At 54.3% G+C, this 14,604-nt stretch overlaps 1 protein-coding gene across 4 annotated transcripts in view; it reads left to right on the top strand.

Annotated features, from left to right (window-relative positions):
* Nucleotides 1–14,604, top strand: part of GRTP1 (growth hormone regulated TBC protein 1) — a 23,763-nt gene continuing 9,159 nt past the window's right edge. The window contains exons 1-5 of one of the 4 annotated variants that reach the window (XM_037024933.2): nt 1–159; nt 281–432; nt 6,444–6,602; nt 9,233–9,357; nt 11,166–11,262. In XM_037024933.2, the coding sequence (XP_036880828.1) occupies nt 122–159; nt 281–432; nt 6,444–6,602; nt 9,233–9,357; nt 11,166–11,262 (571 nt within the window). In that variant the 5' untranslated portion in view covers nt 1–121. Of the gene's footprint in view, nt 160–280; nt 433–913; nt 1,022–6,418; nt 6,603–9,232; nt 9,358–11,165; nt 11,263–14,604 lie in introns of those variants that run through there. The other 3 variants (XM_037024931.2, XM_073212310.1, XM_037024932.2) reach the window with 3 other exon arrangements.

A 14,604-nucleotide genomic window follows, 5' to 3' on the forward strand; every position in this document is an offset into this window, starting at 1 on the left:
GTGCAGCCCCGCCCCGCCCCCGGCCTCGCGGCGCCCGCGGCCCGGCGGAAGGACGCGAGCTCGCGAGCCCCGGGAAGCGACTGGGCGCCCTGGCACCCCCGCGGCCCTCGGCCCTCCCGGCATGGAGCCCGCGGGGCGCGCGCGGGCCCGGGTCCCCAGGTGGGCGCGGCTGGGGGCGCGGCCCGCCCGGCCCGCGGGCGGAGGGCGGGGGTCGGGGCGTCCCCGGGCCGGCCGGGCGCGCGGGGCTTTCCCGTAACGTGCGCGCCCCCCGCGACCGCAGGACCGACCCCTACGGCTTCGAGAGGCCCGCGGACTTCGACTACGCAGCCTACGAGGAGTTTTCTTCCGCCTACCTGGTCGTCCTCACGAGGAGGGCCGCGAGGTGGTCCGGGCTCCTGCGCGGGGGCGGCGGCGTCCGCAGGAGCGAGACGCGTGAGCCGGGGGCGCGCGGGGCGCTGGGGGCAGGGCTCGCCTTCCCTCTGCGCCTGGTGGGGACGCGCGGCCCTCTTCCAAACCAGGAGCCCGGGCTGGGGGTCAGCTTGCTCCTCAGAAGGCGACTGGTCGCCCCGGGCGCTGCGCGTGCCCACTCCTGCCATCCCAAGAGTGAACGGAGACCGTGCTGGTCCCCGGCCTCTTCTGCCCCCCCCCGTTCCTGTCCCCACCTGCCCCCACCTTGCCTACCACCCTCTCCTGCCCCCTCTTCTACCTCACCCATCCCCTCTATCCTGTACCGTCTCTCCTGCCTCCCCTGCTCAAGCGCACCTGCTGCCCAAGCGCACCTGTCTCTCCTTGAGGGTCCTCCCCACCCCGTGGTACAGGTCTTCACGCGAACGCCACCTCCTCCGAGAGGCCTTCCGGTATCCCTCCCTTAACACTGCACACTCACACACTCCCTCCGTCCCCTGCTTGTTAGGGTCACTGTCTGTCTAATGAATGAATGCAGCCTCTGCCTGCAGTATTGCTGGAGGTGAAGGCAGACGTGGTCACCTGCGCGCAGAATGCTGGGGAGGGAGGCCCTCAGGTAAATCTGGCTTCCCGAAATAGGAAGCTAAAGGCCATTAAGGCAAAAGAGCTCCTGACCTGAGACCGGGGAGGCAGTGCAGAGGGGCTGGGGAGCCGGGGACCCTGCACACACGCATCCTATGACCCAGGCAGAGGAGCCGGCTGTGGAAGGGGTTCTAAGCAAGGCAATGAGAGGATTAATGTTGCTTTTAAAGGGTTAGTGATTAGGGCCCCAGGGGGCTCCTGCTCACAGCGCTGGGAAATCGAACCAGGGGGGCTGATCTGGGAGCTGGTGGTCTGGAAGCATCCGGGTCGGCGGGGGCCACCGCGGCCCTCCCTCCTCAGGGCTGCTCCCGCATGGGAGTGGGTCCTACGCAGCGGAGGGGCCCCTCGGCTGGGCCCTTTCTCGCCTAACAGTACCCTGTGTGTGCCCAGCACAGGGCACCCAGATACTCATGCCAGCCTCACCTGTGTTAGCACCTTGCCATCAGCGCACACAGTGTTGTTACTTTTCTTCGTTGACTTACTTTTGAAAGTTAACTGGTCTTTTGGCTTTAATAAGTTTCATACAGGTGTGTAAAAGTAAAATTTATGCACATAGTAAAACATCTTAGCCTAAGAGATGTAAAGTGACATGAGTCTCCTGCCCTGGTGGCACTCCGGGAGAGAGGACCGAGGGGTGACCCCAGGTGTCTGCCCGGAGTCTGCTCCCAGGGAGGCTGTGCGCTCACAGTGGGCACACGGGCCTGCCGAGGCAGCAGCTCTGCAGTCTGCCTTTAGTGCACGAAGAGGCCTCTGGCCCAGGATGGCTGACTCTGGGCAGCCGGTCCGCACGTCAAGAGGGTCACTGGGAGACGTAGGTAGGCACACACAGACCTTGTCTCTATGGAACACACATGTCTGTGTTTGTTTTCCCATTTGTTATTTTGTCATTTGATTCTAGTCTTTGCATAGGGTGGGCCCACTAATTTAAGTTCTTTTTCTTTCCTTCTGAAACTACAGCCCATGCCTCATTTTTCCCATGTCGGGGTTTTTCCCTAGTGTAGCAGGAATGAGCAGGGGGATGCAGAACCCAAACCTTCAGGTGTTCAAGCTTCCGCTACCTTGTGCGCCTGGTTCAAAGATTCTGTCTTGTTTCTGTGTTTGCTTTTTTTTGAGCCCCGTCTCTGTCAACCTTTTCTAATTTAACTTGTTTTTTTTGTAAGAAATAACAATTTTTCTTTTTTGGTTTAATATTTTTGATCTATGTAATGTCGTTAAACTGTGGTGATGGTTAACAGTGTGATTGGCCTGCCAGGTTTGGGAGGAAATAGGTTTTTTTCTGGTGAGTGTTCAGCTTGGAGGATGCGATTCAGTGTCTGTGAACTGGAGAGCATGCTGTCCTTCCGGGAAGTGGGACGCGGGCCATCTGGCAGGAGCTGTGCAGGCCCAGAACAGCTCTGACCCCGGGGTGATGCTGAGCTCAGTGTTGCCCCCGGTGCAGGTCAGGGAGCCGTTCGCACCTGCAGTGCCCCAGGAAAGTGCTTGTCCGGCACCGACAGGAGTGGGCCACGGGAGTCCGGTGTCTCCCTGCCAGGCACCCTCGGCTGCCTGTAGTTGGGCATGTGGCATCCCAGGGAGCACACGACAGGGTAAGGGATGCTGGGCCCACCGTGTGACATTAGTAGCCAAGGAGTTCAGTCTCGGAGCCCGCCCTTGAGTGCCCGCAGGCTTGCCTTCAAGTCTCACTTTCTGTTCTTTAGCCCTATCTTGCTTGCTTGTTCTCACCATGTTGCCAGATGTTTTTGGAGGACCTTCCTCTGCACTTAACGTCACCAGTAACACAGTCACGCACAGATCTTGGCATTCGGCATGTCTCAGGTGACAGCTGTAACCTACCCTGTTTGGTAACGCTATTCGTGGGGACAATGAATTTTTTTTTCTTTGTCCACAGCAAATATCCACCAGGAGCCCCAAGACAGCTGCTTCTAGAAAGATTATCACCAGACTCCTCCTGCCTTGGCCCCCTTCCTTGTTCCTGTTCATTTCCTGTCTTGGTTTGCAGGGACTTTGCAAGGGAACAAGACTCCAGCCTGCTGCTTCTGCTCCATCCCTTTTTAGTGGCTTAGAATGTCGGTGTCTAAATTAGAATTAAACTGTAAAACCATATTTTCAAAGACAAATACAAAAAAAATGGGATCTGCTTGATTTTGTGAGGCCAGACAGTTGGAAATTCATTCTCTGGAGTCTAGCTTCTTTTTAAAGTTTTTCCCCAGTGTTTTTCCTTTATATGCTACTCACCAGTGTCAGTCATCATCTTGGGGCAGTCCTGCCCTTGGGAAGGTGTCAGCCTCTGAGGGCCAGGAGACTATTTCCACGCTCTTCTGAAGAAACACTGTGAATTCATGGAGAAAGCCAGGAGGAGCAAAGGTCTTTGTTCTCTGGAGCCGCTGCGGGTGTCACTGCAGCCACTGCGGCCCAGGCGCACTGAGCCCGTGTGTCAGACCCTGGGCTGCGAGCTCTACCTCCAGGACACGGGAGGAAGTGGAGGCCCCTGGGGGCCTGGAGCCTGGACGTCATAGTAGAGCCAAGTGTCCGAGCAGATTGAGGGGTTTAGGCATCTTCACTCTCCCATTTTTCCCTTTGTATTTAAAATTTGCAGTGAAATTCACCCTCATCCTTGTAGACAAACACCTGGAGTCATGGAGCCCCTTCTATAGCTGGCCCAAGAAAAGTGGCCCCACCCCCGGCTGCCCTGTGTACCCCCTGCCCCAACCCGGGCGACTGCAGACCTCGTTCCCAGAGGTCAGCCACTGGGGGCCGGCGTGGGAAGGGCATGTACAGCCCGCAGCTTCTGGGGTCTGACGTCCTACACGTAACATGATGTGTCTGACATGCATTATCTTGGGTATGTCGGCGTTTCACTCTGTATTCTGAGGATTCTTTCTTTCTCTGGATGGTGCACTGAAGATTTTTATCTGTTCGTCAGTTGAAGGGCATTTGGGATGTATACAGCCAACATCATAAAACACTCACATACAGCTTTTTGCATGAACTCAGCTATCATTTCTCTTGAGGAGATACCCCGGAGTGGGGTTGCTGGGTCACAGGCTGACTGTGAGCTTGACTTGTGAGAAACTGCAAACTGTCTTCCAAAGTGGCTGCACGACTTTGCATTTTCAAGAGCAGCAAATGAGAGTTCTCGCTGATCCACAGTTTTGCCAGCACGTCACAATGTTGGCATTTCTTATTTTGGCCATTCCTGTTGGAAAGACTGTTCTGTCTGCACTGAATTTCCTTTGCAACTTTATCAGAAAGCAGTTAATTCTATTTATGTTGGTCTATTTCTGGATTTTTTGCTGTCTTCCACCGATAGGTGCACATGCTTTCCCCAGAGCCCCGTGGTCTTGACGACTGAGCCTGCGGCAGGCCTTACGTGGGGCGCTGCGATCCTTACAGTTTCATCTCAGATTGTTTGGGTTCTTCAGTTCCTTTGCCTTTAGACATACATTTTAGAATCAGCTTGTCGTTATCAACTAAATATTTTTCTTCAGTCATTAATAGGAACTGCATTGAATTTATTGATCGATTTGGGAAGAATTGACATCCTAACAACATTGGGCGTTCCAGTGCGTGGACGCAGTGGATGTGGTGCATCTCTCCACTCATCTGGGTCTTTGATTCTTTTGGGGCTTCAGCCTTCACATTCTGAAGATACTTTGCTAGATTTATACCTAAATATTTCTCCTTTTATTTTTGGTGCTCTTATAATTGACACTATTTCCAGTTTTAAAATTTTGTTTGCTTGTCGTTAGTTATGTAGAAGTGCCACTGATCTTTGCACACGTCTCTAAGTTAGAGCAGTCCCTGTCCACACGGGGGCTGACCCTTGCCCTGGCTGGTCAGCACAGAATGATTAACCATTCCTCCTGGGCTTTCCTGGGTGCGCTGCCCTCTGAGGGGTCAGGAGACCTGCAGCCAAAGCAGCAGGAGTCTTACTGAGTTCAAGAGGAGGTGAGGCTCAATCATTAGTGTCTTCTGTAGACTTAGACACAAAACAAAGCTTATGCTTCTCACCTTCCCGTCACAGTGTGAACAGGCCAAGCGCACGGAGATGCTCTTGCTGAGACGCGATCCCCCCACATGCGTCTGAACCATCGAAGAGGGCTTCTTAAGTTCTGCTCTGTTTTCCGTGGGCAGTGGCTGAGCGTGTCCTTCCCTCCTCCGGGTCACCCCTTGTCCTGGTGCAGCCTGGCGGCTACTGAGTGCATTTACTGCTCCCATCTGCCCTCGCAGGAAGCGCAGGGGCAGGAGCCCGCACCAGGCACCCTGCGGAGATGGTGCGAGTTGTGGACCAGCCTTGGGTGGGAGATAAGGCCCCTTCGTGGTGCTTTCCTTGGCTGTGACCGAGAATGTTACGCCTGTGGTTTTCTTCTGTTAAATGCAGCTGGTGCCCTGAATTTTTTTTATAATAGTTGTGTGTGGAATTTCACTAGTTGCATGAGCTTATATTTTTCCCTAAAGTGTGGTTTCTTTTTAAAAATTGGCATTTGTAATATAGTGTCAAAGGAAAACAAAGTTTTGATACTTAATTTAATGTCAGCCTCACGCGCCTTTCCCACCTGCCTGGGAAGCTACCGGGCAGCGGCTCGCCGCGGCGGCTCTTAGCTTCTGGCTTCCTTTCCTGTGTGTCTCTGGCCTTAGAGAATCACTGGCTGCCTTTTTATACATTTACTGTCAATAAAAATACCCTTCCCGAATGAAGTAGTTCTCAGTTTACAGGGATTGGCTACAAGGCAGGACAGCAACCTGTGCCCCTAACGCTGCCTGCTCCCAGCCCCGAGTCTGCGTCCACTCTCAGCTCGGCCTCCCCCCGAATCTGTGTCCACTCTCAGCTCGGCCTCCCCTGCCCCCGCTCCGTCCGCTGCACGGCCGCAGAGGGCTCTCCAGAACAGCCATCCGACCCGTCCCTGGTCCCCCACGGGCTCCAGGACACCTGGGGCCTGGCCGGCCCTCCAGTCCACCCTGAGCTGGCAGGTCCCAGGACCAGCTGAGGGCATCTTCCTGCGCCATGTCCCCGGGCAGCCCCGGTATATGGTGCCCACGCAGTCACCCTGGATCACGGACCGTTGATGGTCTGAGTTGCCCCCTGACTAGGAGCTGGAGGTGGGCCAGCGGCTCACCCACAGTCATGTTCGCAGCCCCTGGCAATCTGGGGGTGGGTGGCCGGAGGGTAACCCTGGAAGTGAAATCGAAGCATTCATGCAGCCCTGTGCCCAGCCCGGGATGGTGTGCACAGTTCTGGGCACATGCAGGTGCCAGCTTTGTTGATGGAGGGATGAGGTGTGTCTGTTCCATCTGATTTGGGGAGGGAAGTGGGGCCAAAAGTGTGGAAATTGGCCACTGTCTGAGCGTCCTGCATGGCTTCTGACCTCAGGAAATGCTCCTTCTCTGGGTTTCAGTGAAGCGCTACATCCGGAAGGGCGTTCCGCTCGAGCACCGGGCCCGCGTCTGGATGGGGGTGAGCGGAGCCCAGGCGCAGATGGACCAGAATCCCGGCTATTACCACCGACTCCTCCAGGGTCAGCAGAATGAAGGGCTGGAGGAGGCCATCCGGACAGGTGACGTGCTGCTGTCCTCAGGCGGGAGGGGGACGGGCAGAGCCCGGCAAGGCATCGTTTGCACCCAGCGCTTAAGGGCAAGATGTTGACGTGGAAATGCATGTTGTTAAAGGTGCACCAAGTGGTTTTAGTTAGTAATTTTATTTTTCTTAAAGGAAAATCAAAAGCAGCACGCACGAGGGGAGAGTGTTTGTAGCTGAGTCAGCAGACGCTTGGGGGCCTAGCTAGCGAGGAAACTGGTATGAAACGCCAAATTCCTCCCATGAAGAATCCCTCGAGTGAAGTGGGGAGGCCGCCGAGCGCCCTGACACACAGGATAGCAGCAACGGGGTGTGTGCCTGGGGGGGCACCGGGACGCGCAGGAGCCGCACATGGCACGTAAAGCCGCCCCAGTTCTCTCCCTTCCTGTCAGACCGACTGTCTGCACAGTCTAATGCTTGCTTCTCACCCCTACTTTTCCCTCCATTTTCAGGCTCACCAGCTCTTAAAAGTTCAAAGTGCTCAAAAAAAAAGTTTGACCTAAACTGAACAGATTTTTAGGAAATACATCTGCCTCTCTGAGTTTGACAGTTTTGGAGAAATACAGACACAAAATACTTTTAAAAAATCTGATTACCAACAAGTGCTGAGAGGTTGGCCTGACTTGTGACAGTAAGTGGCTTGTCCCCCATGTAGGGTCTCCTTGCCCAGGGCCGTCAGGGAGCCGGCGTTGGCCACGTTCCCCAGCCGCATCCCGATGGCACGGCGAGCTGCACCCACGGGACCCAGGATGGGAGGGGCTCTCCGGGGGCACCGCCAGCTAGCCATTGTTGGGCCAGGAGAGCTCCCCCAAGGTGGGCAGAGGCTGCGGGTAGCCAGTCACAGTGCAGAAAATCAAATGCTGCCATTTGCTTGAAAAGGATTTGAATGTGTTTGGTGACAGCCTTTTGGATAACTGTCTTTTCATTGTAAAATAGCATAAAACTTATCATTTCCTCTTCCTAACTGAAACTCTGCCCCATTGAGCACTGACTCCCCGTGCCCTGCCCCCACCCGAGTCCAGCCACTCCATGGGCCTCATGTCCTGGAATCACAGCGTCTTCGTGACTAGCTTGCTTCATGTTGCGTGTTGTCCTCAAGGCTTATCCATGTTGTAGCCTGTGTTCAGCCTTTTTAAGGCTGAATAATATTCCACTGCACAACAACACCCCATCTTGCTGGTCCCCTCATCCAGCGATGGACACCTGGGGGCTCCCCCTCTCGGCCACTGTGAATAATGCTGTTGTGAACATGTGAACAGAGTCTCATCAAGACTCTGATTTTAATTCTTTCAGACAGATATGTGCCCAGAAATGGAATTGCTGGGTCACGTGTAATTGTTTTTTTGAGGAGTCTGGATAAACCATATCACAGGGACAGTGGAGTGGACGCCCCGCGCCATGTAGGCACAGACACTGTCCCTGTCCACACATACCTCCACAGGGGAAGCTGGGAAGGAGGGGCATTTCCTACAGAAAATTTTTAGAATGTGGAAAAACTTCTTACAATAAAAAATATTACATAGGAATGAGCAGCTGGTCACTCAAGTCTGAGTTAGAAAACACTCATTTCTTCCAGACAGATTCTATTTTCTTGGGGAAAAAAAATATTTTCTTAAAAACCATACAATGAAAAATGTGCTCGGAGGCCCTGGACTTACTGTTCTGCTCAGATCTAGTTTTTTATAAGCAAAGGTAAGGCCTGGGGCCAGAGGCGGGGAGCAGAGGCCACTTGCTTGGCAGCCGTGATGGTCAGCGCTGAGGGCTCGGTTTGTGGAGGCGCCGCGCCTGCCTTACCGCACCACCGAGGAAGCGCACGGGTGTGAGTCCCAGCCGGTTTGGGTGACGTGCGGAGCACGGCAGACACATCAGCTGCATCAGGTCTGCAGGGGCAGAGCAAAGGTGTCATCGTTCACGTGGCCCTATGGGCACCGGTCCTTCCACCCGCCTGGGGCTGATGCTAAACAGCTTTTAAAAGGTGGCACCAGGCCAGTGGAGGCTCCTCGAGCTGGGCTCATCCAGCGCTGGTGCACACGGCCGGGGCAGCAGGGTACGGGGCTGAGGAAGCGGGTCTGGTGGCAGAAGGACTGGCGGGAGCCTCCTGCACACACAGGCTGGCAATGCTGTTTGTTTAGCGCTCAGTTTACAGCTGGTCTGCTTGCCTCTGAAGGAGCCTTGATGTGTCCTCCTCCGTCCCCAGAGCTGGGCAGGTCTCCCCGAGCACTGTGTGCATGTCCGCCCATCACTGGGCCTGCAGTTCAGTGCCCTCCCTTGCCATGGGGAAGCATGAGGCCCCAGGGGCCAGCTAGCTGTGCACAGAGGAAACAAGGACGTGCCAGGCCTCAGCTCGGGAAGCCCCCTCGGGGAAGGCCTGCCAGAGTTCACTGGACAGGGATCCTGAGCCCACAGCCCAGGGCCCAGGTGGAGAGGCCGCAGGTGTCATGGCCCGAGCGGGGCGTCCAGGACCAAAACCAGGCCTCCCACTCGAGGAAGAGCCCAGCACTTCACCAGTGGGATTTAGGGCACCTGGGGACAAAGGAGGATTTTCAAACATCTCAGACCATCTTCTGTTTCCAGCTTTTGAATAATTCCACGGTGTGAATTTTCCTGCAGATATGAACAGGACCTTCCCAGACAATGTGCAGTTCCAGAAGGGTGCAGACCCCTGCCTACAGAAGGCCCTGTACAACGTGCTTCTGGCCTATGGCCGCCACAACCTGGCTGTGGGGTATTGCCAGGTGAGCCCCGGGGAAGCAGCTTGCACCTGCGGCGGGAGTGTGCTGGCCAGGTCACCCCCACAGCCAGCACCCCTCACACAGGCCCTGACTTTAGGACCAGCGAGACGTCCCCATAGTGATTTCCTTTGGTGTCTGACCATAGGGAGGCGTGAGGACAGAGGCCAGGAGGCGGGCGAGCAGGAACTGCGGCGAGCAGAGTAGGGGCGCCCCGGCCTCAGTATCTGGGAGTGTGTTGTGTGGTGGGGGCGTCCTGTCTGGTTTCTTCTGGAAGTCGGGCCTTCCCCACTTTGACGGTAGCCGGGAGCTGTGTTGCCTGCTGGGCTTGTCATCTCGTCAAAGCCGCCTGTGCGGCAGGGGCAGCAGGAAAGGCCTGCATTAGGACACACATTGTGTGGTGTGTGGGGCTCTGGCAGGCAGTGGGTGGCGTAACGGCCAGAAACCTCTGGTCACCGTCTGTGAGCAGGAGGCCACGGCAGCCACAGTGTAGCGGCCCTCCTGTGATCGGGGCTGCAGGCTGCTCGGGTGCTAGGCTGAGGCCCGCTGAAGGCTTCCCCAGGGAATGGGGTGGATTTGGTGGAGACAAGCAGGTGATGTCCGCCAGCCGTGGGCGAGGGCTCCGAGATCTTGCTCCAAAGGCCCCTGGGCCCTTCTCTGAGGTTGGGCGAATATTTACACAGCGTGGCTGCCTTGGCTGCCCGCGCTCCCCTCGGACCTTATCGGATGCAGATGTGAAGGGGAGCGCGGGCTGTGAGCGAGGCGGCTCCTCGGAGGCATGGTGCCGGCTCACCCACCTGGCCACGAGGAGTTGGGGAGGCAGGATGGTTGAGAAACCATCTATAGATGGTTCGCTTACTCTCTTCGTGGGTTTTAAAAAGAGCTTTTTAAAAATTAAGTATCCCATATGACTTCAGATGCTGTATGATGCTGAAGCTTTCCTGGCTTTGGGGCGGGACGCACGCACAGGCAGTGTGGTCCTGGGGCCACTGTGGCAAACGCACACAGCCGACAGGTCTGCCTGGGTCTGGAGCGGAGACGAGGGGTTGGCAGGGAGGGTCTGTTCCGGCTTGTCCCGCTGGCAGTCTCTGGAAAGTGGGCACTCTTTGGCTTGTACACACGTTGCCCATCTCCTCATCATTTTCATGTGGCCTCACCGTGTGTGTGTCTCCGTGTCCATAGTTACCCTGTTTGTTGACAAAAGCTAGAGTTTTCCCTTATTACTTGAGAAATACATGTTTGTTTTAGAATATACAGACAGATCCTAAAGTAGAAAATAGAAGTCGTTTGAACCCCCATCACCGTAGGTGACGCTAATGGCTGCTGTGAGGCCCCAGCAACCCGGCTGCTTCTCCTGGCCGAGGGGCACACATTCGGTGTACTTTGGCAAAATCTGCCCTTTGGCAAGTGTGTGCCATGAATTTCCCAAATCGTCTCCATCACAGAACTCAGCATCCCCCTGTGCTGGGCCACATTGCTTACAGTTTTTATGAAATAGGGTCACTGGTACAGTCCCACGCTGTTGGTACATATCACATCAGCTTTGTCAGAAGCCAGCTGTAGGATGTATTCATCACGCGGTCACTGTTAGGGTGGGAAGGTGGTTCTCAGAAAAGCTTGACCATTTTTTTTCCTTTTCTTGTAGGCTTGACTAGACCCATTGCTAGATCCTTAGGGTCTGCAAAGTTCTGCTGAGAGGTCGTCCTAGAATTATGCAGGTCTCAGTGGGGAGCAGGGGAAGGCGTCAGTTGTTAGTGTCTTACAGTAATTTAAAATGTGACGTGAATTTCTATTTCTCATTTTTCTCATTTCAGGGAATGAACTTTATAGCAGGATATCTGATTCTCATAACAAAGAATGAGGAAGAATCCTTCTGGCTGCTTGACGCGCTTGTGGGACGGATCCTGCCTGGTACGTGGGGGGCCCCCGCTGTGCGCCGTTAGCTGGCCTGGTCTCGGGTGCTGTCGGGTGCCTGAGCTGAGAAGGTTTAATTAAAACACAGTTGAATTGCTTGGAGTTGAGGTTAAAGATCCTGTTGCATCTGAGGTGAGAAGAGCATGTGGAAGACGCCCGCTCCCAGAACAGCCTGCGTCCCGCCTGGCGGGGTTTCCTCTGCCCCACATCCTAGAGCGCAGATTTGTCTAGAATGTGTGTGGCTCTCTGTGCCGCGCATCTGAGCCTGTGGGGCCTCTGCTGCAATTCCCGTTGATCACGAAATCTGCGAGAGGTCGCGAGCAGCTGACAGGGTGCAGGAACCATCACTTACTAAGGTGACATCATTCTTCATACATTTCTTCCTATGAAGGGTTTAGTTAGCTACAAACTAATTAACACTTTATTTATCAGTAAATACTGATTCTGTGCTGTAGAGTACAGTCCCTTAGGCAGAGCGGTGGCCAGACCGTCTCGGGGGAGGGCTGGGGCAGACGCAACCTGCCCACCCCCACCGGTGCCGGTGGTGCCGGCCTGAAGGACTACACTGCTGTGTGCTTCCTGCTTAGAGCCACTTTTTCTGTGTCCCACAAATTTTGGACTGTTGTATTTTTGTTTTCATTTGTCTCCACATATTGCTTGATTTCTGTTTTGGTTTGTTTATTGATCCACTAATTATTTAGAAGCATGTTGTTTAACCTCCATGAGTTTGTAAGTCTTTGTTTTCTTTGTGTAATTTACTTCTAGTTTCATACCATTGTGGTCTGAGAAGCTGCTTGATACAATTTCAATTTTTTGAATTTATTGTGGCTCTTTTTGTGGCCTAGTATATGGTCTCTTCTGGAAAACATTCCATGTACATTTGAGAACAGTGTGTATCCTGCTGCGTTTGGGTGGAATGCTCTGTAGATATCAGTGAAGTCCATCTGATCTAATGTGTTGTTCTGTGCCTCTGTTTCCTTATTTATTTTCTGTCTGGTTTATCTATTGATGTGAGTGGTATGTTAAAGTCCTCTGAAATGAATGTGTTGCCATCTGTTTCCTCCTTTAATTCTGTTAGTATTTGTTTCACATATGCTGGTGCTCCTGTGTTGGGTGCACAGATATTTGTAATTGTTATATCCTCTTGTTGGACTGAGCCCTTTATCATTATGTAATATTCTTGTCTCTTGTTACTTTCTTTGTTTTGAAATCTATTTTGTCTGATACAAGTACTGCTAATCCTGCTTTCTTCTCCCTGTTATTTGTATGAAATATCTTCCATCCCTTCCCTTTTAGTCTGTGCATGTCTCTGGGTCTGAAATGAGTCTCTTGTAGGCAGCAAATAGACGGGTCTCGTTCCCTTATCTATTCTGTCCCCCTGTGTCTTTTGTTCGGTGCATTCAGCCCCATTTAAGGTAATTATTGACGGGTATGTACTTACTGCCATTTTGTTTTCCGGTTGTTTTTATAGCTCCTCCTCTCTACTCTCTCGTTGTTTGATGGTTTTCTTTAGTATTGTGATTAGATTCCTCTTTTTAAATTTTCTGTGTATCTATTAATAGGCTTCAGGTTCGCGGTCACCATAGGCTCAAGGATAGCTTTCTATTCCTATGTGACAGTCGATGGTAAGTCGGTGGTCGTGCTACTTCACACACAGTCTGAAAGCACATCACTTTTCTTCTTCCTCCCCCACACTTCATGTACTAGATGTCATGATCTGCGCTTTTTGTGTATCCCTTGACTGATTTCGTGTGCAGTTGGTTTTACTACTTTTGGTTTAATTTCATACTTGCTTGCTAAATAACTGGTCTCCTCCCTTCACTGTGGGTCTATTTTCACTGGTGAAAGCTATTTAGCCTTAGGAACATTTCCATCTCTAGCGGTTCCTTCACCATCTCCTGTAAGGCTGGCTTAGTGGCAGTGAATTCTGTCAACTTTGGTTTATCTGAAAATTGTTTAATACCTGCCTCCAATTTAGATGATAATCTTGTTGGGCAGAGGATTCCTGGTTGGAAACCCTTCTGTTTCGGTACATTGAATACATCATGCCGCCCCCTCCGGCCTGCGGAGTTTCTGCTGGGAAGTCCGCTGACAGCCTTATGGGATTCCCTTTATAAGTAACCACCTTTCTCTCTCTGGCTGCTTTGAACGCTCCTTATCCTTGATCTTCGCCATTCTAATTACTCTATGTCTTGGTGTTGTCTCTCTGCGATTCCTTTTGTCAAGGGCTCTCTGCACTTCCATGACCTATTTCCCTTCCCAGATTGGGAAAGTTTTCAACAGTCATTTCCTCAAAGAGACTCCTACCCCTTTGCCCCTCTCTCCTCCCTTTATCGCCCCCGTCATGAATCCCGTTCCATCCGGACCGCCCGCGCAGCTCTCAGCACCCTCTCGTCCCGGAAACCCTCTTTCCCCAGCCTGTGTCCCTGTCCCCTGACGTGCGCCTCACCGACCGTCTCCTCCCCGCGCAAGGACCCGCCAGCCCCCCACCCCCAGCGCACGCTCCGTTTCGGCCGCTGTGTCTTCAGTCTCAGCGGCTCCTCAGCTCCCCCCGGAATCTTCAGCGCCTTTCTGCGGACCGGCGAGCGCATTCGGGACTCCGAAGCCTTTGCAAGCGCGCTGCGGCCTCTGCCCCGTTCAGCTCCGCCTGGCGTCTGGCCCTGTGGGCGTGTTCGGGACGCGTTCCTCTGCCTCATTTCCCGAGTTTCTTCCTTTATACCAGGCGGATCTGCTGCGCTCCCTGGTCTAGGGTGATGGGTTTATGGGGAAAGTGTCCTTGGGTGCCCAGAAGCCCGGGACTCTTTACTGCCAGCGGCTGGTTCGCCCTTATGGTGGAGCCCGGTTCCTGCTGGCGGGCAGCGGGCGGGCCCGCCGCTCTCTCTCTGCCGGCGGCGGTCTCAGTCGGCCTCAGCTGGCCCTTTGTGACCACAGCAGTGGCTTCTGGGATTGTCATGGGCAGGGCTGCCCTCTGCCTGCCCCGCAGTGATGGGGGAATGCCCTGTAGTGAGGGTGGGGCAGCTGTGCAGCTCTGCGGCAGGCAGGGCAAGGCAGGGGCATGCGTCAGAGGGTCAGGTGGGCGCCCCTGGGTGGCAGCGTGGCGTGCAGCACCAGGCTCAGCCACCCGTGCAGAGGAAGGAGCTCTCGGGCCGGCTTCTGCAGGCATCCCCCTGGGTGGGCGGAGACAGGCCTCGGAGAGCTGGGAGAGCCTCCCTCTGTGTGCCAGGCAGCCAAGTCTGGCGCTGCTGGGCCGAGTGGGCTGGTGTGCCAGGGGAGTGCTGGGACATGCCCTGGGGCTGAGCTGCCAACGGGGGGCAGGAATGTCTGGGGCTCGGAGTGCCC

Source organism: Manis javanica, chromosome 9 (genome assembly GCF_040802235.1).
Source record: "Manis javanica isolate MJ-LG chromosome 9, MJ_LKY, whole genome shotgun sequence".
Taxonomy (NCBI): domain Eukaryota; kingdom Metazoa; phylum Chordata; class Mammalia; order Pholidota; family Manidae; genus Manis; species Manis javanica.